This window comes from Anomaloglossus baeobatrachus, chromosome 1, assembly GCF_048569485.1.
Source record: "Anomaloglossus baeobatrachus isolate aAnoBae1 chromosome 1, aAnoBae1.hap1, whole genome shotgun sequence".
NCBI lineage: Eukaryota > Metazoa > Chordata > Amphibia > Anura > Aromobatidae > Anomaloglossus > Anomaloglossus baeobatrachus.
This window is the reverse complement of record NC_134353.1, coordinates 960,986,650-961,013,008: the sequence shown is the minus strand read 5'-3', so window position 1 is coordinate 961,013,008 and position 26,359 is coordinate 960,986,650. Positions and strand designations below refer to the sequence as shown.

General features: G+C 52.8%; 1 protein-coding gene across 2 annotated transcripts in view; it reads right to left on the bottom strand.

Moving 5' to 3' along the window:
* Positions 1-26,359, bottom strand: part of DNAI1 (dynein axonemal intermediate chain 1) — a 158,083-nt gene that overhangs the window by 19,986 nt on the left and 111,738 nt on the right. For both annotated transcript variants that reach the window (XM_075343901.1, XM_075343908.1), the window contains exon 20: positions 15,245-15,430. In XM_075343901.1, the coding sequence (XP_075200016.1) occupies positions 15,245-15,430 (186 nt within the window). The remainder of the gene's footprint in view (positions 1-15,244; positions 15,431-26,359) is intronic.

Below are 26,359 nucleotides of genomic sequence, written 5' to 3'. Positions count from 1 at the left end.
AGCCATCAGCGCGCACAGCCTCCGCTCCGGATATCAGCACACTGATCTCGTCCAGGAGGAGCGGCATTGGTGCTCGGGGGCGGTGAGGCCGCTCCACACCTATATCATTCGCCCTCGCTGCTGGAGGGAAGGGGTTAATGTTTCCACGCTGCGGCTCATTGTCGTCCACCTGCAGAGCTAATGAAGCAGAGATGGGCAGATAGCGGCAGACGCACAGCCCCGCGCAGGACAATACCGCGCTCATTACACCGCTGTCCCCCGCCGCCTGCTGCACAGAGATAAAGCCTCTGCACCGGAGCAAAATTACATAATGTCCCAAATATTAACATAGAAAACGATGATCACTGGCCGGACCCCATCACCCCTGCCGGGCGAAACGTCACACTCGAGCCCAGGAGCTTGTAGTAACGAAAGAGGAGGCGGCAAGAGGGGAGGCCGATGCGGCAAGAGGGGAGGACGACGCGGCAAGAGGGGAGGACGGCGCGGCAAGAGGGGAGGACGGCGCGGCAAGAGGGGAGGACGACGCGGCAAGAGGGGAGGACGACGCGGCAAGAGGGGAGGACGACGCGGCAAGAGGGGAGGACGACGCGGCAAGAGGGGAGGACGACGCGGCAAGAGGGGAGGACGACGCGGCAAGAGGGGAGGACGACGCGGCAAGAGGGGAGGACGACGCGGCAAGAGGGGAGGACAACGGGGCAAGAGGGGAGGACAACGCGGCAAGAGGGGAGGACGGAGCGGCAAGAGGGGAGGACGGCGCGGCAAGAGGGGAGGACGACGCGGCAAGAGGGGAGGACGACGCGGCAAGAGGGGAGGACGACGCGGCAAGAGGGGAGGACGACGCGGCAAGAGGGGAGGACGACGCGGCAAGAGGGGAGGACGACGCGGCAAGAGGGGAGGACGACGCGGCAAGAGGGGAGGACGACGCGGCAAGAGGGGAGGACGACGCGGCAAGAGGGGAGGACGACGCGGCAAGAGGGGAGGACGACGCGGCAAGAGAGGAGGACGACGCGGCAAGAGGGGAGGACGACGCGGCAAGAGGGGAGGACGACGCGGCAAAAGGGGAGGACGACGCGGCAAAAGGGGAGGACGATGCAGCAAAAGGGGAGGACGATGCAGCAAAAGGGGAGGACGATGCAGCAAGAGGGGAGGACGACGCAGCAAAACGGGGGGACGACGCAGCAAAAGGGGAGGACGATGCAGCAAAAGGGGAGGAGAGTGATGCGATCGGAGGGCAGCGCTGTGTAGTGGGAGGAGAGCATGGTGCAGTAAATCCTGTATCATTCCCTTTACACGTCACAAATCCTTGTACTCGGTGCTGGTGTTGTAGGTGTAAAGTGACACAATGTGGAAAAGTTCACGGGGTATGAATACTTTTTCTAGAGACTGTAAATCTGTCACATACTGGGATTAGTGCAGCATCTGTTACCGGTGAGTCCAGAGGAAGGCACCCGAAAACTGCGAGACCCCAGATATATACCTGAGCGCTGTCTAACAATATGGGCGAGCCCCCCGATACCAGGATTACACCTAATGTCTGTGTGCAATCACAATCATCATCATCATCAGCGCCGCATCATATAATCATTAGCAATCAGCAGAGCAAGGAGCGATCGTCAGCAGAGCAAGGAGCGATCGTCAGCAGAGCAAGGAGCGATCGTCAGCAGAGCAAGGAGCGATCGTCAGCAGAGCAAGGAGCGATCGTCAGCAGAGCAAGGAGCGATCGTCAGCAGGGCAAGGAGCGATCGTCAGCAGAGCAAGGAGCGATCGTCAGCAGGGCAAGGAGCGATCGTCAGCAGGGCAAGGAGCGATCGTCAGCAGGGCAAGGAGCGATCGTCAGCAGAGCAAGGAGCGATCGTCAGCAGGGCAAGGAGCGATCGTCAGCAGAGCAAGGAGCGATCGTCAGCAGAGCAAGGAGCGATCGTCAGCAGAGCAAGGAGCGATCGTCAGCAGAGCAAGGAGCGATCGTCAGCAGGGCAAGGAGCGATCGTCAGCAGGGCAAGGAGCGATCGTCAGCAGGGCAAGGAGCGATCGTCAGCAGAGCAAGGAGCGATCGTCAGCAGAGCAAGGAGCGATCGTCAGCAGAGCAAGGAGCGATCGTCAGCAGAGCAAGGAGCGATCGTCAGCAGAGCAAGGAGCGATCGTCAGCAGAGCAAGGAGCGATCGTCAGCAGAGCAAGGAGCGATCGTCAGCAGAGCAAGGAGCGATCGTCAGCAGAGCAAGGAGCGATCGTCAGCAGGGCAAGGAGCGATCGTCAGCAGGGCAAGGAGCGATCGTCAGCAGGGCAAGGAGCGATCGTCAGCAGAGCAAGGAGCGATCGTCAGCAGAGCAAGGAGCGATCGTCAGCAGAGCAAGGAGCGATCGTCAGCAGAGCAAGGAGCGATCGTCAGCAGAGCAAGGAGCGATCGTCAGCAGAGCAAGGAGCGATCGTCAGCAGAGCAAGGAGCGATCGTCAGCAGAGCAAGGAGCGATCGTCAGCAGAGCAAGGAGCGATCGTCAGCAGAGCAAGGAGCGATCGTCAGCAGAGCAAGGAGCGATCGTCAGCAGAGCAAGGAGCGATCGTCAGCAGAGCAAGGAGCGATCGTCAGCAGAGCAAGGAGCGATCGTCAGCAGAGCAAGGAGCGATCGTCAGCAGAGCAAGGAGCGATCGTCAGCAGAGCAAGGAGCGATCGTCAGCAGAGCAAGGAGCGATCGTCAGCAGAGCAAGGAGCGATCGTCAGCAGAGCAGGCGCGGGGACATCCATGAGATATCAGAGGACAGAGGATGTCTTGTGTCGCCAAAAGAGAGAACCCAGCCACACTTCTATACCCGGAGCAGCGGACAACGTGCCCGGAAGCCGCTCATCTCCTTCCATATAATGACTGATCAGCCGAGGAGACCACCGCTCATCACACAATGTCCGCATATAATAGTCACACCTCTGCTTTATGTTACGCTCTAAATCCCCTGTACAGACACACAGGTATAACGTATCTCTGTTCCGTGTCAGCCGGTAGAGAAAAAAGGTTTGTGTAAAAGACCTGAAGTCGTCAGTGGTTGATGCCTTTTAATGGTAACTGAAGAGATGGTGATAATCGCGGCTCCAGACTCAGGTCTCTTCTTCAGGCTCAATATAACACAATCTGAAGAGTCACTTATTTATACACAACAGGACATAGAATGGGGCAGTAATAAGACAATTATGTGAAGCAGAACTATCTCTATGGCAAGAGGACAAACTGTTGTGGCCATAAACATTGCAGCAGTTCATAGATAAGCAGTGTGAGTGATTGTCCTCTGATTGGGGTCTGGTCCGGGCTGTGACGCCCCCGGATGCTTATTTTCTTCTGATTGGGGTCTGGTCCGGGCTGTGACACCCCCGGATGCTTATTGTCCTCTGATTGGGGTCTGGTCCGGGCTGGGACGCCCCCGGATGCTTATTGTCCTCTGATAGGGGTCTGGTCCGGGCTGTGACGCCCCCGGATGCTTATTGTCCTCTGATTGGGGTCTGGTCCGGGCTGTGACACCCCCGGATGCTTATTGTCCTCTGATCAGGGTCTGGTCCAGGCTGTGACACCCCCAGATGCTTATTTTCCTCTGATCAGGGTCTGGTCCGGGCTGTGACACCCCCGGATGCTTATTTTCCTCTGATCAGGGTCTGGTCCGGGCTGTGACGCCCCCGGATGCTTATTGTCCTCTGATTGGGGTCTGGTCCGGGCTGTGACGCCCCCGGATGCTTATTGTCCTCTGATCAGGGTCTGGTCCGGGCTGTGACGCCCCCGGATGCTTATTGTCCTCTGATTGGGGTCTGGTCCGGGCTGTGACGCCCCCGGATGCTTATTGTCCTCTGATCAGGGTCTGGTCCAGGCTGTGACGCCCCCGGATGCTTATTTTCTTCTGATTGGGGTCTGGTCCGGGCTGTGACGCCCCTGGATGCTTATAGTCCTCTGATCAGTGTCTGGTCCGGGCTGTGACGCCCCCGGATGGTCTGAGGAACACATCTCTTAACTGATGTAAAAAGACATAAATCCATGAGACACCTTCATCCCTGCTCTGAATGTGTCTCCGGTCACCATAAGTTAGTACACCCATAGTCTCCTGTCTCTCTGGGACTTGAAATTTCCTTTCAATACCAGCAATGTCATGTCCATGATGCTGTGCTCGGGGTTACAGAAATGTTTGGCCACAGGTAGATCCATCCTTTTTTCTCTAATTGTGTGGCGGTGAGAATCATCCTTGTCCTGAGCTGTTGTCCGGTCTCCCCTACATACAGACCCCCAGTTGGACATTTGGTACATATAATTAAGTACACCCCATTGGTTGTGGTGCAGCTGAAGGTACCTGGGATCTTGTGGTCCTGATGTGATCTGGGAATCTTTATCTTGTCCGTTGTCAATATTAATGGACAGGTGTTGCATTTTTTCTGGTTGCAGGGAATGTTCCTGATGTTGGAGAGGACAGGGAGCTTCTAACAATGATGCTTCTTAGATTCGGGGGCTGTCTAAAACACAGAAGTGGGGGGTCTGGAGAAATGGATTGTAACCGGGCATCTTTTTGCAGTAATGGTTGTAGTTTCCGTGCAGCTCCTCGTAACACCTCCAGATGTGGATTGTAGGTGATCACAAGAGGGACCCGGGGGTTTTCTTCTTTAGTTTTATAATGTAGGAGATGGTTTCTTGATATTCTGGTGGCTCTTGTCATCTGGTCTTCAATTGTTCTTGGGCGGTAGCTTTGATTCAGAAAGGTCTTTCTGAGGCCCTCAACGTGATTGTCTCTATCTGTGGTGTTGGAACATATCCGATTGTACCTGATAGCCTGGGTGTATACAATAGAGTTTTTTATGTGTTTTGGATGAAAACTGTCCCATTTCAGGAATGTTGGACGGTCAATGGCTTCTTGTACAGGGAGGTCTCTACTTCATTGTTCCGTAGTTTAATGATGGTGTTGATGTCCGTGCAGGAGTAGTTGAGTGTTAGGTTGATGGTGGGATGAAACTGATTAAATTGTTCATGGAAGGTCTTCTGCTGCTCCTCAGACTCTGTCCAGATGATGAAAATATCGTCAATGTAACGGTAGTAGCCAGAGGCCGGATAGGACGAGAGGATAAAATGTCACTCTCAAGCTTGGCCATGAAAAGATCTGCATATTGTGGTGCCATTTTGCTTCCCATTGCCGTCCCAGTCTCCTGTAGATATAGGTCATTGTCAAATGCAAAGTAATTATGGGTGAGGATGAATTTTGTAAGCTTCACCACAGAATCGGCATCAGTTCCTGTATTTTCCAGGAAGACTTTGCAGGCATTTAATCCATCCTGGTGTGGAATATTCGAGTACAAGGATTCCACATCCATGGTGGCAAGGATGGTTCCCTCTGGAAGAGGACCTATTGCTGATAGTTTATTCAATAGGTCAGTAGTGTCCTGGATGTAGCTGGTTGTATCCCTTACCAAGGGTTTAAGGATACCCTCTACCCATTCAGAGACTTGTTCAGTGAGGATGCCCACACATGAAATGATGGGTCTTCCTGGGTCTCAAAACTTGTGAATTTTGGGAAGCAGAATGTGCCTATTCTTGGACTCACCGGTATCAGTTCATCAGTTCTTATGGATATCTCAGCAGACAAGAGACCAACTTGTTAAGTTCCTTGTAATAGTCCTGTGTAGGGTCAGACTCCAATTTCTTATAGTAGCGTGTGTCCATCAGTTGTCTGTGTGCTTCCTTCATGTAGTCTGATTTGTTCATCAGGACTATTGCACCCCCCTTGTCTGCAGGGTTAATGATGATTTCTTATGGCCCTTCTCTCCTGGGCACTGATGTTGGATGGTTGCCTCCTGTGTGTGTCTAGGATAGTGGATTTTACCAAATGCCTGAAAGTGTTTATATAGTTATCCAGATGAGGGTTGCGTCCTGGTGGAGGTGTCCAATCTGACCTTTTCCTGGTTGTCAAGATCCGTCTTCCTTCAGTCTGGCTGGATTCCGAATCATCTGCCTCGTTAAAATATTCCCTCAGACGTAGTCTCCTGAAGTAATCTTCCATGTCGCTGCAGAGTTCAGTTTTGTCTAGAGGTTTAGTAGAACAAAATGAGAGTCCCCTAGAAATGAGAAGAGTCCCCTAGAAATGAGAGGAGTCCCCTAGAAATGAGAGGAGTCCCCTAGAAATGAGAAGAGTCCCCTAGAAATGAGAAGAGTCCCCTAGAAATGAGAAGAGTCCCCTAGAAATGAGAAGAGTCCCCTAGAAATGAGAAGAGTCCCCTAGAAATGAGAAGAGTCCCCTAGAAATGAGAAGAGTCCCCTAGAAATGAGAAGAGTCCCCTAGAAATGAGAAGAGTCCCCTAGAAATGAGAAGAGTCCCCTAGAAATGAGAAGAGTCCCCTAGAAATGAGAGGAGTCCCCTAGAAATGAGAGGAGTCCCCTAGAAATGAGAGGAGTCCCCTAGAAATGAGAGGAGTCCCCTAGAAATGAGAGGAGTCCCCTAGAAATGAGAGGAGTCCCCTAGAAATGAGAGGAGTCCCCTAGAAATGAGAGGAGTCCCCTAGAAATGAGAGGAGTCCCCTAGAAATGAGAGGAGTCCCCTAGAAATGAGAGGAGTCCCCTAGAAATGAGAGGAGTCCCCTAGAAATGAGAGGAGTCCCCTAGAAATGAGAGGAGTCCCCTAGAAATGAGAGGAGTCCCCTAGAAAATGAGAGCCCCCTGGAAAATGAGAGCCCCCTAGAAATGAGTCCTCAAGAAATGAGAATCCCCTAGAAACGAGAGCCCTCCGGAAACGAGAGCCCTCCGGAAACGAGAGCCCTCCGGAAACGAGAGCCCTCCGGAAACGAGAGCCCTCCGGAAACGAGAGCCCTCCGGAAACGAGAGCCCTCCGGAAACGAGAGCCCTCCGGAAACGAGAGCCCTCCGGAAACGAGAGCCCTCCGGAAACGAGAGCCCTCCGGAAACGAGAGCCCTCCGGAAACGAGAGCCCTCTAGACAGCACGGCAAGGTGCGCTTTGTTGGGTTTATAATCCGAGAGATTGATAACACAGTTTGATGCTTTTGTGTCTTGAATGGAGTGGTTGTCTAAGTTGTCAGGTTTTGGCAAGGTTCTCAACCTGTTTGTATAAGTCCTGAATTGAGGCGCAGTCTATGTAGCTTCTTATCCTTGTTGTAGGTCAGAAGGGTCTCTAGTCTATACCGGTAAGTCAAAGAATAGGCACATTCTGCTTCCCAAAATTCACTGGAAACCCAGGAAGACCCATCATTTCATGTGTGGGCAACCTCACTGAACAAGTCTCTGGATGGGTAGAGGGTATCCTTAAACCCTTGGTAAGGGATACAACCAGCTACATCCAGGACACTACTGACATATTGAATAAACTATCAGCAATAGGTCCTCTTCCAGAGGGAACCATCCTTGCCACCACGGATGTGGAATCCTTGTACTCGAATATTCCACACCAGGATGGAGTAAATGCTTGCAAACTCTTCCTGGAAAATACAGGAACTGATGCCAATTCTGTGATGAAGCTTACAAAATTCCTCCTCACACATAATTACTTTGCATTTGACAATGATCTATATGTACAGGAGACTGGGACGGCAATGGGAAGCAAAATAGCACCACAATATGCAAATCTTTTCATGGCCAAGCTTGAGAGTGACTTTTTATCCTCTTGTCCTATCCGGCCTCTGGCTACTACCGTTACATTGACGATATTAATCATCTGGACAGAGTCTGAGGAGCAGCTGAAGACCTTCCATGAACACTTTAATCAGTTTCATCCCACCATCAACCTAAAGGTCCAGTCACACTAAGCAACTTACCAGCGATCCCAACAACGATAGGGATCGCTGGTAAGTTGCTAGGAGGTTGCTGGTGAGCTGTCACACTGCGACGCTCCAGCGATCCCACCAGCAACCTGACCTGGCAGGGATCGCTGGAGCGTCGCTACACGAGTTGCTGGTGAGCTCACCAGCAACCAGTGACCAGCCCCCGGTCTCCTAGTTACAGCACACATCAGGTTAATTAACCCGATGTGTGCTGCAGCTAAATGTGTACAGAGCAGGGAGCAGTGCACACTGCTTAGCGCTGGCTCCTTGCTCTCCTAGTTACAGCACACATCGGGTTAATTACCCCTTGTGTGCTGCAGCTACATGTGCACAGAGCAGGAGCCGGCAGCACAGGCAGTGAGAGCGGAGGAGGCTGGTATCAAAGGTAAATATCAGGTAACCAAGGACAGGGCTTCTTGGTTACCCGATGTTTACATTAGTTACCAGCCTCAGCAGAAGCCGGCTCCTGCTGCCTGCACATTCAGTTGTTGCTGTCTCGCTGTCACACACAGCGATCTGTGCTTCACAGCGGGACAGCAACAACTAAAAAATGGCCCAGGACATTCAGCAACAACCAACGACCTCACAGCAGGGGCCAGGTTGTTGCTGGATGTCACACACAGCAACATCGCTAGCAACGTCACAAAAGTTGTTCGTTACCAGCGATGTTGCTAGCGATGTTGCTTAGTGTGACGGGGCCTTAACACTCACCTACTCCTGCACGGAAATCAACTTCTTGGACACCATCATTAAACTACGGAACAATGAAATACAGACATCCCTGTACAAGAAGCCAATTGACCATTCATCATACCTGAAATGGGACAGTTTTCATCCAAAACACAAACTCTATGGTCAGGCTATCAGGTGCAATCGGATATGTTCCAACACCACAGATAGAGACAATCATGTTGAGGGCCTCAGAAAGACCTTTCTGAATCAAGGCTACCGCCCAAGAACAATTGAAAACCAGATTACAAGAGCCACCGGAATATCAAGAAACCATCTCCTGCATTATAAAACTAAAGAAGAAAACCCCCGGGTCCCTCTTGTGATCACATACAATCCACATCTGGAGGTGTTACGAGGAGCTGCACGGAAACTACAACCATTACTGCAAAAAGATGCCCGGTTACAATCTATATTTCCAGACCCCCCACTTCTGTGTTTTAGACAGCCCCCGAATCTAAGAAGCATCATTGTTAGAAGCTCCCTGTCCTCTCCAACATCAGGAACATTCCCTGCAACCAGAAAACATGTAAGACCTGTCCATTTATACTGACAACGGACAAGATAAAGATTCCCAGATCACATCAGGACTACAAGATCCCAGGTACCTTCAGCTGCACCACAACCAATGGGGTGTACTTAATTATATGTACCAAATGTCCAACTGGGGGTCTGTATGTAGGGGAGACCGGACAACAGCTCAGGACAAGGATGATTCTCACCGCCACACAATTAGAGAAAAAAGGATGGATCTACCTGTGGCCAAACATTTCTGTAACCCCGACCCCAGCATCATGGACATGACATTGCTGGTATTGAAAGGGAATTTCAAGTCCCAGAGAGACAGGAGACTATGGGTGTACTAACTTATGATGACCGGAGACACATTCAGAGCAGGGATAAAGGGGTCACATAGATTAATGTCTTTTTACATCAGTTAAGAGATGTGCTCCTCTGACCATCCGAGCGCATCACAGCCCGGACCAGACCCTGATCAGAGGACAATAAGCATCCAGGGGCGTCACAGCCCGGACCAGACCCTGATCAGAGGACAATAAGCATCCGGGGGCGTCACAGCCCGGACCAGACCCCAATCAGAAGAAAATAAGCATCCGGGGGCGTCACAGCCCGGACCAGACCCCAATCAGAAGAAAATAAGCATCCGGGGGCGTCACAGCCCGGACCAGACCCTGATCAGAAGAAAATAAGCATCCGGGGGCGTCACAGCCCGGACCAGACCCTGATCAGAGGACAATAAGCATCCGGGGGCGTCACAGCCCGGACCAGACCCTGATCAGAGGACAATAAGCATCCGGGGGCGTCACAGCCCGGACCAGACCCCAATCAGAAGAAAATAAGCATCCGGGGGCGTCACAGCCCGGACCAGACCCTGATCAGAGGACAATAAGCATCCGGGGGCGTCACAGCCCGGACCAGACCCTGATCAGAGGACAATAAGCATCCGGGGGCGTCACAGCCCGGACCAGACCCTGATCAGAGGACAATAAGCATCCGGGGGCATCACAGCCCGGACCAGACCCCAATCAGAAGAAAATAAGCATCCGGGGGCGTCACAGCCCGGACCAGACCCTGATCAGAGGACAATAAGCATCCGGGGGCGTCACAGCCCGGACCAGACCCTGATCAGAGGACAATAAGCATCCGGGGGCGTCACAGCCCGGACCAGACCCTGATCAGAGGACAATAAGCATCCGGGGGCGTCACAGCCCGGACCAGACCCTGATCAGAGGACAATAAGCATCCGGGGGCGTCACAGCCCGGACCAGACCCTGATCAGAGGACAATAAGCATCCGGGGGCGTCACAGCCCGGACCAGACCCTGATCAGAGGACAATAAGCATCCGGGGGCGTCACAGCCCGGACCAGACCCTGATCAGAGGACAATAAGCATCCGGGGGCGTCACAGCCCGGACCAGACCCTGATCAGAGGACAATAAGCATCCGGGGGCGTCACAGCCCGGACCAGACCCTGATCAGAGGACAATAAGCATCCGGGGGCGTCACAGCCCGGACCAGACCCTGATCAGAGGACAATAAGCATCCGGGGGCGTCACAGCCCGGACCAGACCCTGATCAGAGGACAATAAGCATCCGGGGGCGTCACAGCCCGGACCAGACCCTGATCAGAGGACAATAAGCATCCGGGGGCGTCACAGCCCGGACCAGACCCTGATCAGAGGACAATAAGCATCCGGGGGCGTCACAGCCCGGACCAGACCCTGATCAGAGGACAATAAGCATCCGGGGGCGTCACAGCCCGGACCAGACCCTGATCAGAGGACAATAAGCATCCGGGGGCGTCACAGCCCGGACCAGACCCTGATCAGAGGACAATAAGCATCCGGGGGCGTCACAGCCCGGACCAGACCCCAATCAGAGGGCAATCACTCACACTGCTTATCTATGAACTGCAGCAATATTTATAGCCACAACAGTTCCCCCTGCCATAGTGGTAGTTCTGCTTCACATAATTGTCTTATTACTGCCCCATTCTATGTCCTGTTGTGTATAAATAAGTGACTCTTCAGGCTCAGTATAACACACAAAGTCTGAAGAAGAGACCTGAGAGTCTGCAGCCGCGATTATCACCATCTCTTCATTTAGCCATTCAAAAGGTATCAACCACTGAGGACGCTCAAGTCTTTTAAACAAACTTTTTTTTTTATAGACATAAAGATACATAAGATTCAGTCTCCCACCGCTAGGGGGAGCTCCCTGTATACAGAGATACATGATAAGATCCTGTCTGCAGCCACCACTAGGGGGAGCTCCCTGTATACAGAGATACATGATAAGATCCTGTCTGCAGCCACCACTAGGGGGAGCTCCCTGTATACAGAGATACATGATAAGATCCTGTCTGCAGCCACCACTAGGGGGAGCTCCCTGTATACAGAGATACATGATAAGATCCTGTCTGCAGCCACCACTAGGGGGAGCTCCCTGTATACAGAGATACATGATAAGATCCTGTCTGCAGCCACCACTAGGGGGAGCTCCCTGTATACAGAGATACATGATAAGATCCTGTCTGCAGCCACCACTAGGGGGAGCTCCCTGTATACAGAGATACATGATAAGATCCTGTCTGCAGCCACCACTAGGGGGAGCTCCCTGTATACAGAGATACATGATAAGATCCTGTCTGCAGCCACCACTAGGGGGAGCTCCCTGTATACAGAGATACATGATAAGATCCTGTCTGCAGCCACCACTAGGGGGAGCTCCCTGTATACAGAGATACATGATAAGATCCTGTCTGCAGTCACCACTAGGGGGAGCTCCCTGTATACAGAGATACATGATAAGATCCTGTCTGCAGCCACCACTAGGGGGAGCTCCCTGTATACAGAGATACATGATAAGATCCTGTCTGCAGTCACCACTAGGGGGAGCTCCCTGTATACAGAGATACATGATAAGATCCTGTCTGCAGTCACCACTAGGGGGAGCTCCCTGTAAACAGAGATACATGATAAGATCCTGTCTGCAGCCACCACTAGGGGGAGCTCCCTGTATACAGAGATACATGATAAGATCCTGTCTGCAGCCACCACTAGGGGGAGCTCCCTGTATACAGAGATACATGATAAGATCCTGTCTGCAGCCACCATTAGGGGGAGCTCCCTGTATACAGAGATACATGATAAGATCCTGTCTGCAGACACCACTAGGGGGAGCTCCCTGTATACAGAGATACATGATAAGATCCTGTCTGCAGCCACCACTAGGGGGAGCTCCCTGTATACAGAGATACATGATAAGATCCTATCTGCAGCCACCACTAGGGGGAGCTCCCTGTATACAGAGATACATGATAAGATCCTGTCTGCAGCCACCACTAGAGGGAGCTCCCTGTATACAGAGATACATGATAAGATCCTGTCAGCAGTCACCACTAGGGGGAGCTCCCTGTATACAGAGATACATGATAATATCCTGTCTACAGCCACCACTAGGGAGAGCTACCTGTATACAGAGATACATGATAAGATCCTGTCTGCAGCCACCACTAGGGGGAGCTCCCTGTATACAGAGATACATGATAAGATCCTGTCTGCAGCCACCACTAGGGGGAGCTCCCTGTATACAGAGATACATGATAAGATCCTGTCTGCAGCCACCACTAGGGGGAGCTCCCTGTATACAGAGATACATGATAAGATCCTGTCTGCAGCCACCACTAGGGGGAGCTCCCTGTATACAGAGATACATGATAAGATTCTGTCTGCAGCCACCACTAGGGGGAGCTCCCTGTATACAGAGATACATGATAAGATCCTGTCTGCAGCCACCACTAGGGGGAGCTCCCTGTATACAGAGATACATGATAAGATCCTGTCTGCAGCCACCACTAGAGGGAGCTCCCTGTATACAGAGATACATGATAAGATCCTGTCTGCAGCCTCCACTAGAGAGAGCTCCCTGTATACAGACATACATGATAAGATACTGTCTGCAGCCTCCACTAGGGGGAGCTCCCTGTATACAGAGATACATGATAAGATCCTGTCTGCAGTCACCACTAGGGGGAGCTCCCTGTATACAGAGATACATGATAAGATCCTGTCTGCAGCCTCCACTAGAGGGAGCTCCCTGTATACAGAGATACATGATAAGATCCTGTCTGCAGCCACCACTAGGGGGAGCTCCCTGTATACAGAGATACATGATAAGATCCTGTCTGCAGCCACCACTAGCGGGAGCTACCTGTATACAGAGATACATGATAAGATCCTGTCTGCAGCCACCACTAGGGGGAGCTCCCTGTATACAGAGATACATGATAAGATCCTGTCTCCAGCCACCACTAGAGGGCGCTCCCTGTATACAGATATACATGATAAGATCCTGTCTGCAGCCACCACTAGAGGGCGCTCCCTGTATACAGATATACATGATAAGATCCTGTCTGCAGCCACCACTAGGGGGAGCTCCCTGTATACAGAGATACATGATAAGATCCTGTCTGCAGTCACCACTAGGGGGAGCTCCCTGTATACAGAGATACATGATAAGATTCTGTCTGCAGCCTCCACTAGGGGGAGCTCCCTGTATACAGAGATACATGATAAGATCCTGTCTGCAGTCACCACTAGAGGGAGCTCCCTGTATACTGAGATACATGATAAGATTCTCTCTGCAGCCACCACTAGGGGGAGCTACCTGTATACAGAGATACATGATAAGATCCTGTCTGCAGTCACCACTAGGGGGAGCTCCCTGTATACAGAGATACATGATAAGATTCTGTCTGCAGCCACCACTAGGGGGAGCTCCCTGTATACAGAGATACATGATAAGATTCTGTCTGCAGCCACCACTAGGGGGAGCTCCCTGTATACAGAGATACATGATAAGATCCTGTCTGCAGCCTCCACTAGGGGGAGCTCCCTGTATACAGAGATACATGATAAGATCCTGTCTGCAGCCACCACTAGGGGGAGCTCCCTGTATACAGAGATACATGATAAGATCCTGTCTGCAGCCACCACTAGGGGGAGCTCCCTGTATACAGAGATACATGATAAGATCCTATCTGCAGCCACCACTAGGGGGAGCTCCCTGTATACAGAGATACATGATAAGATCCTGTCTGCAGCCACCACTAGGGGGAGCTCCCTGTATACAGAGATACATGATAAGATCCTGTCTGCAGCCACCACTAGGGGGAGCTCCCTGTATACAGAGATACATGATAAGATCCTGTCTGCAGCCTCCACTAGAGGGAGCTCCCTGTATACAGAGATACATGATAAGATCCTGTCTGCAGTCACCACTAGGGGGAGATCCCTGTATACAGAGATACATGATAAGATCCTGTCTGCAGCCACCACTAGGGGGAGCTCCCTGTATACAGAGATACATGATAAGATCCTGTCTGCAGCCTCCACTAGGGGGAGCTCACTGTATACAGAGATACATGATAATATCCTGTCTGCAGTCACCACTAGGGGGAGCTCCCTGTATACAGAGATACATGATAAGATCCTGTCTGCAGCCTCCACTAGGGGGAGCTCCCTGTATACAGAGATACATGATAAGATCCTGTCTGCAGCCACCACTAGGGGGAGCTCCCTGTATACAGAGATACATGATAAGATCCTATCTGCAGCCACCACTAGGGGGAGCTCCCTGTATACAGAGATACATGATAAGATCCTGTCTGCAGTCACCACTAGGGGGAGCTCCCTGTATACAGAGATACATGATAAGATTCTATCTGCAGCCACCACTAGGGGGAGCTCCCTGTATACAGAGATACATGATAAGATCCTGTCTGCAGCCACCACTAGGGGGAGCTCCCTGTATACAGAGATACATGATAAGACCCTGTCTGCAGCCACCACTAGGGGGAGCTCCCTGTATACAGAGATACATGATAAGATCCTGTCTGCAGCCACCACTAGGGGGAGCTCCCTGCATACAGAGATACATGATAAGATCCTGTCTGCAGCCACCACTAGGGGGAGCTCCCTGTATACAGAGATACATGATAAGATCCTGTCTGCAGCCACCACTAGGGGGAGCTCCCTGTACAGTCTTGGTACATACAGATGTCTGCTGGTGTCAGGGCCGCACTGTAGTATCAGGTATCCGGCCTTTGTCAGCCATTATTTTAGGTTACCTCCCTGGAGGCGACTGACGTGTTCCCAGGTAGGAGATTCTGTCATACTAGTGCGCCCCATAGTCGGTGGTAGGGGACTGTTTACCTTTGGCATTTTGCGCAGGTTCGGAGACAGCTTGAGGCAGATGACGTGTCCGCGGTCATCACCGACGATAATCACCGGGTAGATGGGATTAAACTCAATGTGAGTCAGTTTGGTCTTCTTCTTGGCCACCACGGCCTGCTGACACAGCGACTCATACTTATTGATGGACAGATCAAACACGTGGACCTGGGGGGGGTAAATGGAAGAGGTGAGAGGTGCGAGATACAGGACACGGGGCCAGCCACATTTCTTACATCACAGTCACATTACTTCATTATCTTGTACTTTGCATTCTCTGTTCTAATGTAGTCACCAGTGGCATATACCACCAATGGTGGCAGGCCATGTGACTGCTATGGGGCCCATGAGCTGGGGGGGCCTGCAGTCATCAGTGCCTACTTCACATAGATGTGTGTCTGAGGGTGCACATCCAGCTTCGGGTCGCTACACTGCAAATGTGCCCACTGTTTAAGGAAATGAATATTCACTTCTCTCCATGTCCATAATGCTGCTATCTCTCTGCACTGAAGACAGCACTGAAAATGTTGGTGGGATTATGGCGATGGGGAGCAGTGAATATTCATTCTCTTTAATAGCTGCACAAGTGATCACCCAGCCACAGGATTACTGCAGCTGCTGGGTGATCACATGTGCCCGCTATTAAAGAGAATGAATAGTCACTGCTCCAGAGTACCCACACCCGCTATCTCAGGCATGTGGAGCAGCAAATATGCCAACAGCTAACATCGGTGTAAGTGGGCGCACATGGCAGTGAAGTCACTTACCAGCATCAAAAGAGGACACCGTGTACAGGGGGAGGCGAGGGAAGGTCAGTCTAATGGTTTAATTTTTTTTATTTTTTTTATTGTGTGCGGTGTGATGGGGCCGTATAGACCAGGATGGGCTCGTGATGAGGATAGATATTATATATATATATATATATATATCAGGATGGGTCCAGGATGAGAGCCATATGTACCAGGATGGGGCCATATATACCAGCATGGGCCAAGGATGAGGGCCGTATAGACCAGGATGGGCTCGTGATGAGGATATATATATATATATATATTATATATATATATATATATATATATATATATATATATATATACACATATACATATATACCAGGATGAGGGTCATATAGTTAGGTCCAGAAATGTTTGGCCAGTGACACAATTTTGGCGAGTTGGGCTCTGCATGCCACCACATTGGATTTGAAATGAAACCTCTACAACAGAATTCAAGTGCAGATTGTAACGTTTAATTTGAAGGTTTGAACAAAAATATCTGATAGAAATTGTAGGAATTGTACACATTTCTTTACAAACACTCCACATTTTAGGAGGTCAAAAGTAATTGGACAAATAAACCAAACTCAAAAAAAATTTTTATTTTCAATATTTTCTTGCGAATCCTTTGAAGGCAATCACTGCCTTAAGTCTGGAACCCATGGACATCACCAAACGCTGGGTTTCCTCCTTCTTAATGCTTTGCCAGGCCTTTACAGCCGCAGCCTTCAGGTCTTGCTTGTTTGTGGGTCTTTCCGTCTTAAGTCTGGATTTGAGCAAGTGAAATGCATGCTCAATTGGGTTAAGATCTGGTGATTGACTTGGCCATTGCAGAATGTTCCACTTTTTTGCACTCATGAACTCCTGGGTAGCTTTGGCTGTATGCTTGGGGTCATTGTCCATCTGTACTATGAAGCGCCGTCCGATCAACTTTGCGGCATTTGGCTGAATCTGGGCTGAAAGTATATCCCGGTACACTTCAGAATTCATCCGGCTACTCTTGTCTGCTGTTATGTCATCAATAAACACAAGTGACCCAGTGCCATTGAAAGCCATGCATGTCCATGCCATCACGTTGCCTCCACCATGTTTTACAGAGGATGTGGTGTGCCTTGGATCATGTGCCATTCCCTTTCTTCTCCAAACTTTTTTCTTCCCATCATTCTGGTACAGGTTGATCTTTGTCTCATCTGTCCATAGAATACTTTTCCAGAACTGAGCTGGCTTCATGAGGTGTTTTTCAGCAAATGTAACTCTGGCCTGTCTATTTTTGGAATTGATGAATGGTTTGCATCTAGATGTGAACCCTTTGTATTTACTTTCATGGAGTCTTCTCTTTACTGGTGACTTAGAGACAGATACACCTACTTCACTGAGAGTGTTCTGGACTTCAGTTGATGTTGTGAACGGGTTCTTCTTCACCAAAGAAAGTATGCGGCGATCATCCACCACTGTTGTCATCCGTGGACGCCCAGGCCTTTTTGAGTTCCCAAGCTCACCAGTCAATTCCTTTTTTCTCAGAATATACCCGACTGTTGATTTTGCTACTCCAAGCATGTCTGCTATCTCTCTGATGGATTTTTTCTTTTTTTTCAGCCTCAGGATGTTCTGCTTCACCTCAATTGAGAGTTCCTTAGACCGCATGTTGTCTGGTCACAGCAACAGCTTCCAAATGCAAAACCACACACCTGTAATCAACCCCAGACCTTTTAACTACTTCATTGATTACAGGTTAACGAGGGAGACGCCTTCAGAGTTAATTGCAGCCCTTAGAGTCCCTTGTCCAATTACTTTTGGTCCCTTGAAAAAGAGGAGGCTATGCATTACAGAGCTATGATTCCTAAACCCTTTCTCCGATTTGGATGTGAAAACTCTCATATTGCAGCTGGGAGTGTGCACTTTCAGCCCATATTATATATAGAATTGTATTTCTGAACATGTTTTTGTAAACAGCTAAAATAACAAAACTTGTGTCACTGTCCAAATATTTCTGGACCTAACTGTATACCAGCATGGCCCGAGGATGAGGGGCATATGTACCAGGATAGGGCCAAGGACGAGGGCCATATATACCAGGATGAGGGTCATATATACCAGCATGGGCCGAGGATGAGGGGCATATGTACCAGGATGAGGCCATATATAGCAGCATGGGCCCAGGATAAGGGCCATATATACCAGGATGAGAACCATATGTACCAGGATGGGGCCAGGATGAGGGATATGGCAAGCGATACCATGTATTATGGCACATGTAACAATTTTTTATTTCACAATATATTATTGCATGAAAGGAAAAGTTAACCCTTTGCGGTGTCACTGGCTTCAGACGTGGAGCCACATTGTGGTTGTGGTTGTGATCCTGAGAGCTGACAGCGGAGCAGCGGAATGACAATGTGTGGATGATACAATGTATCCGTGCGGTGGGAGCCGGAGCTGAGGGACCTGGGGCATGGAAGAGTTAATGGAGTGTGGGGGCTGGGAGATAATCTGCATTATTCCACATTACCAGGGCAGCGGATGATAATCTGGGATTTTCCGTCACCAGATCCTCTGTTTGTGGATTTACCTGGCGGCTGAGTGCAGCGAGACCCCAGAATGGAGGCCACTCAGGACAATTAACCACTCACTCTATGATCCGGCGAGTCCTGCCGTCACCCAGCTCTGCTGTATGAGGGACACTCACTGCTGGCTCCCGCCCGGCACAGCAGGGGTTAATGGCTGCCGCGGGTTCGCCCTCCTGTCACTTTCAGATGGGATTAGTTAAATATTCATGATCCGCAGTTTGTGTGGCGACAGTCACATGTGTCCATTTACACGATGCACGGGGCGCGCCAGATCCCCCCGAGCCGTGTATAATTCATGCACTGAACCATATGTCTGCCGTGTTCTAAAAATATGTCTGCACGAGCGGAGGGAACGGTCTGCAGGACGAGAGCGGGGAGCACGGTACATAGCGTACTGGAAATACCCACTACAGGGGTCACACCCGGGAATAGTCTGCAGGACGAGAGCGGGGAGCACGGTACATGGCGTACCGGAAATACCCACTACAGGGGGTCACTCCGGGAATAGTCTGCAGGACGAGAGCGGGGAGCACGGTACATAGCGTACCGGAAATACCCACTACAGGGGGGTCACACCGGGAATAGTCTGCAGAACGAGAGCGGGGAGCACGGTACATAGCGTACTGGGAGTACTCCAGCCAGTGCCGGAAATACCCACTACAGGGGGGTCACACCGGGAATAGTCTGCAGGACGAGAGCGGGGAGCACGGTACATAGCGTACTGGAAATACCCACTACAGGGGTCACACCCGGGAATAGTCTGCAGGACGAGAGCGGGGAGCACGGTACATGGCGTACCGGAAATACCCACTACAGGGGGTCACTCCGGGAATAGTCTGCAGGACGAGAGCGGGGAGCACGGTACATAGCGTACCGGAAATACCCACTACAGGGGGGGTCACACCGGGAATAGTCTGCAGAACGAGAGTGGGGAGCACAGTACATAGCGTACTGGAAATAACCACTACAGGGAGTCACTCCAGGAATAGTCTGCAGGACGAGAGCGGGGAGCACGGTACATAGTGTACCGGAAATACCCACTACAGGGGGTCACTCCGGGAATAGTCTGCAGGACGAGAGCGGGGAGCACGGTACATAGTGTACCGGAAATACCCACTACAGGGGGTCACTCCTGGAATAGTCTGCAGGACGAGAGCGGGGAGCACGGTACATAGTGTACCGGAAATACCCACTACAGGGGTCACACCGGGAATAGTCTGCAGAACGAGAGTGGGGAGCACAGTACATAGCGTACTGGAAATACCCACTGCAGGGGGTCACTCCGGGAATAGTCTGCAGGACGAGAGCGGGGAGCACGGTACATAGTGTACCGGAAATACCCACTACAGGGGGTCACTCCGGGAATAGTCTGCAGGACGAGAGCGGGGAGCACGGTACATAGCGTACTGGAAATACCCACTACAGGGGTCACACCGGGAATAGTCTGCAGGACGAGAGTGGGGAGCACGGTACATAGCGTACTGGAAATACCCACTACAGGGGGTCACTCCGGGAATAGTCTGCAGGACGAGAGCGGGGAGCACGGTACATAGCGTACTGGAAATACCCACTACAGGGGTCACACCGGGAATAGTCTGCAGGACGAGAGTGGGGAGCACGGTACATAGCGTACTGGAAATACCCACTACAGGGGTCACACCCGGGAATAGTCTGCAGGACGAGAGCGGGGAGCACGGTACATAGCGTACTGGAAATACCCACTACAGGGGGTCACTCCGGGAATAGTCTGCAGGACGAGAGCGGGGAGCACGGTACATAGTGTACCGGAAATACCCACTACAGGGGTCACACCCGGGAATATAGTCTGCAGGACGAGAGCGGGGAGCACGGTACATAGCGTACCGGAAATACCCACTACAGGGGGTCACTCCAGGAATAGTCTGCAGGACGAGAGCGGGGAGCACGGTACATAGCGTACCGGAAATACCCACTACAGGGGGGGGTCACACCGGGAATAGTCTGCAGAACGAGAGTGGGGAGCACGGTACATAGCGTACTGGAAATACCCACTACAGGGGTCACAACCGGGAATAGTCTGCAGGACGAGAGCGGGGAGCACGGTACATAGCGTACTGGAAATACCCACTACAGGGGGTCACTCCGGGAATAGTCTGCAGGACGAGAGCGGGGAGCACGGTACATAGCGTACTGGAAATACCCACTACAGGGGTCACACCGGGAATAGTCTGCAGGACGAGAGTGGGGAGCACGGTACATAGCGTACTGGAAATACCCACTACAGGGGGTCACTCCGGGAATAGTCTGCAGGACGAGAGCGGGGAGCACGGTACATAGCGTACTGGAAATACCCACTACAGGGGTCACACCGGGAATAGTCTGCAGGACGAGAGTGGGGAGCACGGTACATAGCGTACTGGAAATACCCACTACAGGGGTCACACCCGGGAATAGTCTGCAGGACGAGAGCGGGGAGCAAGGTACATAGCGTACTAGAAATACCCACTACAGGGGGTCACTCCGGGAATAGTCTGCAGGACGAGAGCGGGGAGCACGGTACATAGCGTACTGGAAATACCCACTACAGGGGGTCACTCCGGGAATAGTCTGCAGGACGAGAGCGGGGAGCACGGTACATAGTGTACCGGAAATACCCACTACAGGGGTCACACCCGGGAATATAGTCTGCAGGACGAGAGCGGGGAGCACGGTACATAGCGTACCGGAAATACCCACTACAGGGGGTCACTCCAGGAATAGTCTGCAGGACGAGAGCGGGGAGCACGGTACATAGCGTACCGGAAATACCCACTACAGGGGGGGTCACACCAGGAATAGTCTGCAGAACGAGAGTGGGGAGCACAGTACATAGCGTACTGGAAATAACCACTACAGGGGGTCACTCCAGGAATAGTCTGCAGGACGAGAGCGGGGAGCACGGTACATAGTGTACCGGAAATACCCACTACAGGGGGTCACTACGGGAATAGTCTGCAGGACGAGAGCGGGGAGCACGGTACATAGTGTACCGGAAATAACCACTACAGGGGGTCACTCCGGGAATAGTCTGCAGGACGAGAGCGGGGAGCACGGTACATAGTGTACCGGAAATACCCACTACAGGGGGTCACTCCGGGAAAAGTCTGCAGGACGAGAGCGGGGAGCACGGTACATAGTGTACCGGAAATACCCACTACAGGGGGTCACTCCGGGAATAGTCTGCAGGACGAGAGTGGGGAGCACGGTACATAGCGTACTGGAAATACCCACTACAGGGGGTCACTCCGGGAATAGTCTGCAGGACGAGAGCGGGGAGCACGGTACATAGCGTACTGGAAATAACCACTACAGGGGTCACACCCGGGAATAGTCTGCAGGACGGGAGCGGAGAGCACGGTACATAGCGTACCGGAAATAACCACTACAGGGGTCACACCCGGGAATAGTCTGCAGGACGAGAGCGGGGAGCACGGTACATAGCGTACCGGGAGTACTCCAGCCAGTGCCGGAAATACCCACTACAGGGGGGAAGTCACACCGGGAATAGTCTGCAGGACGAGAGCGGGGAGCACGGTACATAGCGTACTGGAAATACCCACTACAGGGGGTCACTCCGGGAATAGTCTGCAGGACGAGAGCGGGGAGCACGGTACATAGCGTACCGGAAATAACCACTACAGGGGGTCACTCTGGGAATAGTCTGCAGGACGAGAGCGGGGAGCACGGTACATAGTGTACCGGAAATACCCACTACAGGGGGTCACTCCGGGAATAGTCTGCAGGACGAGAGCGGGGAGCACGGTACATAGCGTACTGGGAGTACTCCAGCCAGTGCCGGAAATACCCACTACAGGGGGGGGGGTCACACCGGGAATAGTCTGCAGGACGAGAGCGGGGAGCACGGTACATAGTGTACCGGAAATACCCACTACAGGGGTCACACCCGGGAATAGTCTGCAGGACGAGAGCGGGGAGCACGGTACATGGCGTACCGGAAATACCCACTACAGGGGGTCACTCCGGGAATAGTCTGCAGGACGAGAGCGGGGAGCACGGTACATAGTGTACCGGAAATACCCACTACAGGGGGTCACTCCGGGAATAGTCTGCAGGACGAGAGCGGGGAGCACGGTACATAGTGTACCGGAAATACCCACTACAGGGGGTCACTCCGGGAAAAGTCTGCAGGACGAGAGCGGGGAGCACGGTACATAGTGTACCGGAAATACCCACTACAGGGGGTCACTCCAGGAATAGTCTGCAGGACGAGAGCGGGGAGCACGGTACATAGTGTACCGGAAATACCCACTACAGGGGGTCACTCCGGGAAAAGTCTGCAGGACGAGAGCGGGGAGCACGGTACATAGTGTACCGGAAATACCCACTACAGGGGGTCACTCCGGGAATAGTCTGCAGGACGAGAGCGGGGAGCACGGTACATAGCGTACCGGGAGTACTCCAGCCAGTGCCGGAAATACCCACTACAGGGCAGGTCACACCGGGAATAGTCTGCAGGACGAGAGTGGGGAGCACGGTACATAGCGTACTGGAAATACCCACTACAGGGGTCACAACCGGGAATAGTCTGCAGGACGAGAGCGGGGAGCACGGTACATAGCGTACTGGAAATACCCACTACAGGGGTCACACCGGGAATAGTCTGCAGGACGAGAGTGGGGAGCACGGTACATAGCGTACTGGAAATACCCACTACAGGGGTCACACCGGGAATAGTCTGCAGGACGAGAGTGGGGAGCACGGTACATAGCGTACTGGAAATACCCACTACAGGGGGTCACTCCGGGAATAGTCTGCAGGACGAGAGCGGGGAACACGGTACATAGCGTACCGGGAGTACTCCAGCCAGTGCCGGAAATACCCACTACAGGGGGGGGTCACACCGGGAATAGTCTGCAGGACGAGAGCGGGGAGCACGGTACATAGCGTACTGGAAATACCCACTACAGGGGTCACACCGGGAATAGTCTGCAGGACGAGAGCGGGGAGCACGGTACATAGTGTACCGGAAATACCCACTACAGGGGTCACACCCGGGAATATAGTCTGCAGGACGAGAGCGGGGAGCACGGTACATAGCGTACCGGAAATACCCACTACAGGGGGTCACTCCAGGAATAGTCTGCAGGACGAGAGCGGGGAGCACGGTACATAGCGTACCGGAAATACCCACTACGGGGGGGGTCACACCGGGAATAGTCTGCAGAACGAGAGTGGGGAGCACAGTACATAGCGTACTGGAAATAACCACTACAGGGGGTCACTCCAGGAATAGTCTGCAGGACGAGAGCGGGGAGCACGGTACATAGTGTACCGGAAATACCCACTACAGGGGGTCACTCCGGGAATAGTCTGCAGGACGAGAGCGGGGAGCACGGTACATAGCGTACTGGAAATAACCACTACAGGGGGTCACTCCGGGAATAGTCTGCAGGACGAGAGCGGGGAGCACGGTACATAGTGTACCAGAAATAACCACTACAGGGGGTCACTCCGGGAATAGTCTGCAGGACGAGAGCGGGGAGCACGGTACATAGTGTACCGGAAATACCCACTACAGGGGGTCACTCCGGGAATAGTCTGCAGGACGAGAGCGGGGAGCACGGTACATAGCGTACTGGAAATACCCACTACAGGGGGTCACTCCGGGAATAGTCTGCAGGACGAGAGCGGGGAGCACGGTACATAGCGTACTGGAAATAACCACTACAGGGGTCACACCCGGGAATAGTCTGCAGGACGGGAGCGGAGAGCACGGTACATAGCGTACTGGAAATACCCACTACAGGGGTCACACCGGGAATAGTCTGCAGGACGAGAGCGGGGAGCACGGTACATAGCGTACTGGAAATACCCACTACAGGGGTCACACCGGGAATAGTCTGCAGGACGAGAGTGGGGAGCACGGTACATAGCGTACTGGAAATACCCACTACAGGGGGTCACTCCGGGAATAGTCTGCAGGACGAGAGCGGGGAGCACGGTACATAGCGTACTGGAAATAACCACTACAGGGGTCACACCCGGGAATAGTCTGCAGGACGGGAGCGGAGAGCACGGTACATAGCGTACCGGAAATAACCACTACAGGGGTCACACCCGGGAATAGTCTGCAGGACGAGAGCGGGGAGCACGGTACATAGCGTACCGGGAGTACTCCAGCCAGTGCCGGAAATACCCACTACAGGGGGGGGGTCACACCGGGAATAGTCTGCAGGACGAGAGCGGGGAGCACGGTACATAGCGTACTGGAAATACCCACTACAGGGGGTCACTCCGGGAATAGTATGCAGGACGAGAGCGGGGAGCACGGTACATAGCGTACCGGAAATAACCACTACAGGGGGTCACTCTGGGAATAGTCTGCAGGACGAGAGCGGGGAGCACGGTACATAGTGTACCGGAAATACCCACTACAGGGGGTCACTCCGGGAATAGTCTGCAGGACGAGAGCGGGGAGCACGGTACATAGCGTACTGGAAATACCCACTACAGGGGTCACACCCGGGAATAGTCTGCAGGACGAGAGCGGGGAGCACGGTACATAGCGTACTGGAAATACCCACTACAGGGGTCACACTGGGAATAGTCTGCAGGACGAGAGCGGGGAGCACGGTACATAGCGTACTGGAAATACCCACTACAGGGGTCACACCGGGAATAGTCTGCAGGACGAGAGCGGGGAGCACGGTACATAGTGTACCGGAAATACCCACTACAGGGGTCACACCGGGAATAGTCTGCAGGACGAGAGCGGGGAGCACGGTACATAGCGTACCGGAAATACCCACTACAGGGGGTCACTCTGGGAATAGTCTGCAGGACGAGAGCGGGGAGCACGGTACATAGCGTACTGGAAATACCCACTACAGGGGGGTCACTCCGGGAATAGTCTGCAGGACGAGAGCGGGGAGCACGGTACATAGCGTACCGGAAATACCCACTACAGGGGGTCACTCCGGGAATAGTCTGCAGGACGAGAGCGGGGAGCACGGTACATAGCGTACCGGAAATACCCACTACAGGGGGTCACTCCGGGAATAGTCTGCAGGACGAGAGCGGGGAGCACGGTACATAGCGTACCGGAAATAACCACTACAGGGGGTCACTCCGGGAATAGTCTGCAGGACGAGAGCGGGGAGCACGGTACATAGCGTACCGGAAATAACTACCCAGAGTCTGAGGGGTAACACCCAAAATCAGTGTGTGGGTGGTTGCTGCTCCTCTTTTAGACCCCTCTGTCCTCCTCCTGACCCCCTCCTTCCTCCTCCAGACCCCCCTCCGTCCTCCTCCAGACCCCCTCCGTCCTCCTCCAGACCTCCTCCGTCCTCCTCCAGACCTCCTCCAGACCCCCCTCCGACCTCCTCCAGACCCCCTCTGTCCTCCTCCAGACCCCCTCTGTCCTCCTCCAGACCCCCTCTGTCCTCCTCCAGACCCCCTCTGTCCTCCTCCAGACCCCCTCTGTCCTCCTCCAGACCCCCTCTGTCCTCCTCCAGACCCCCTCTGTCCTCCTCCAGACCCCCTCTGTCCTCCTCCAGACCCCCTCTGTCCTCCTCCAGACCCCCTCCGTCCTCCTCCAGACCCCCCTCCGTCCTCCTCCAGACCCCCCTCCGTCATCCTCCAGACCCCCCTCCGTCATCCTCCAGACCCCCCTCCGTCATCCTCCAGACCCCCCTCCGTCATCCTCCAGACCCCCCTCCGTCCTCCTCCAGACCCCCCTCCGTCCTCCTCCAGACCCCCCTCCGTCCTCCTCCAGA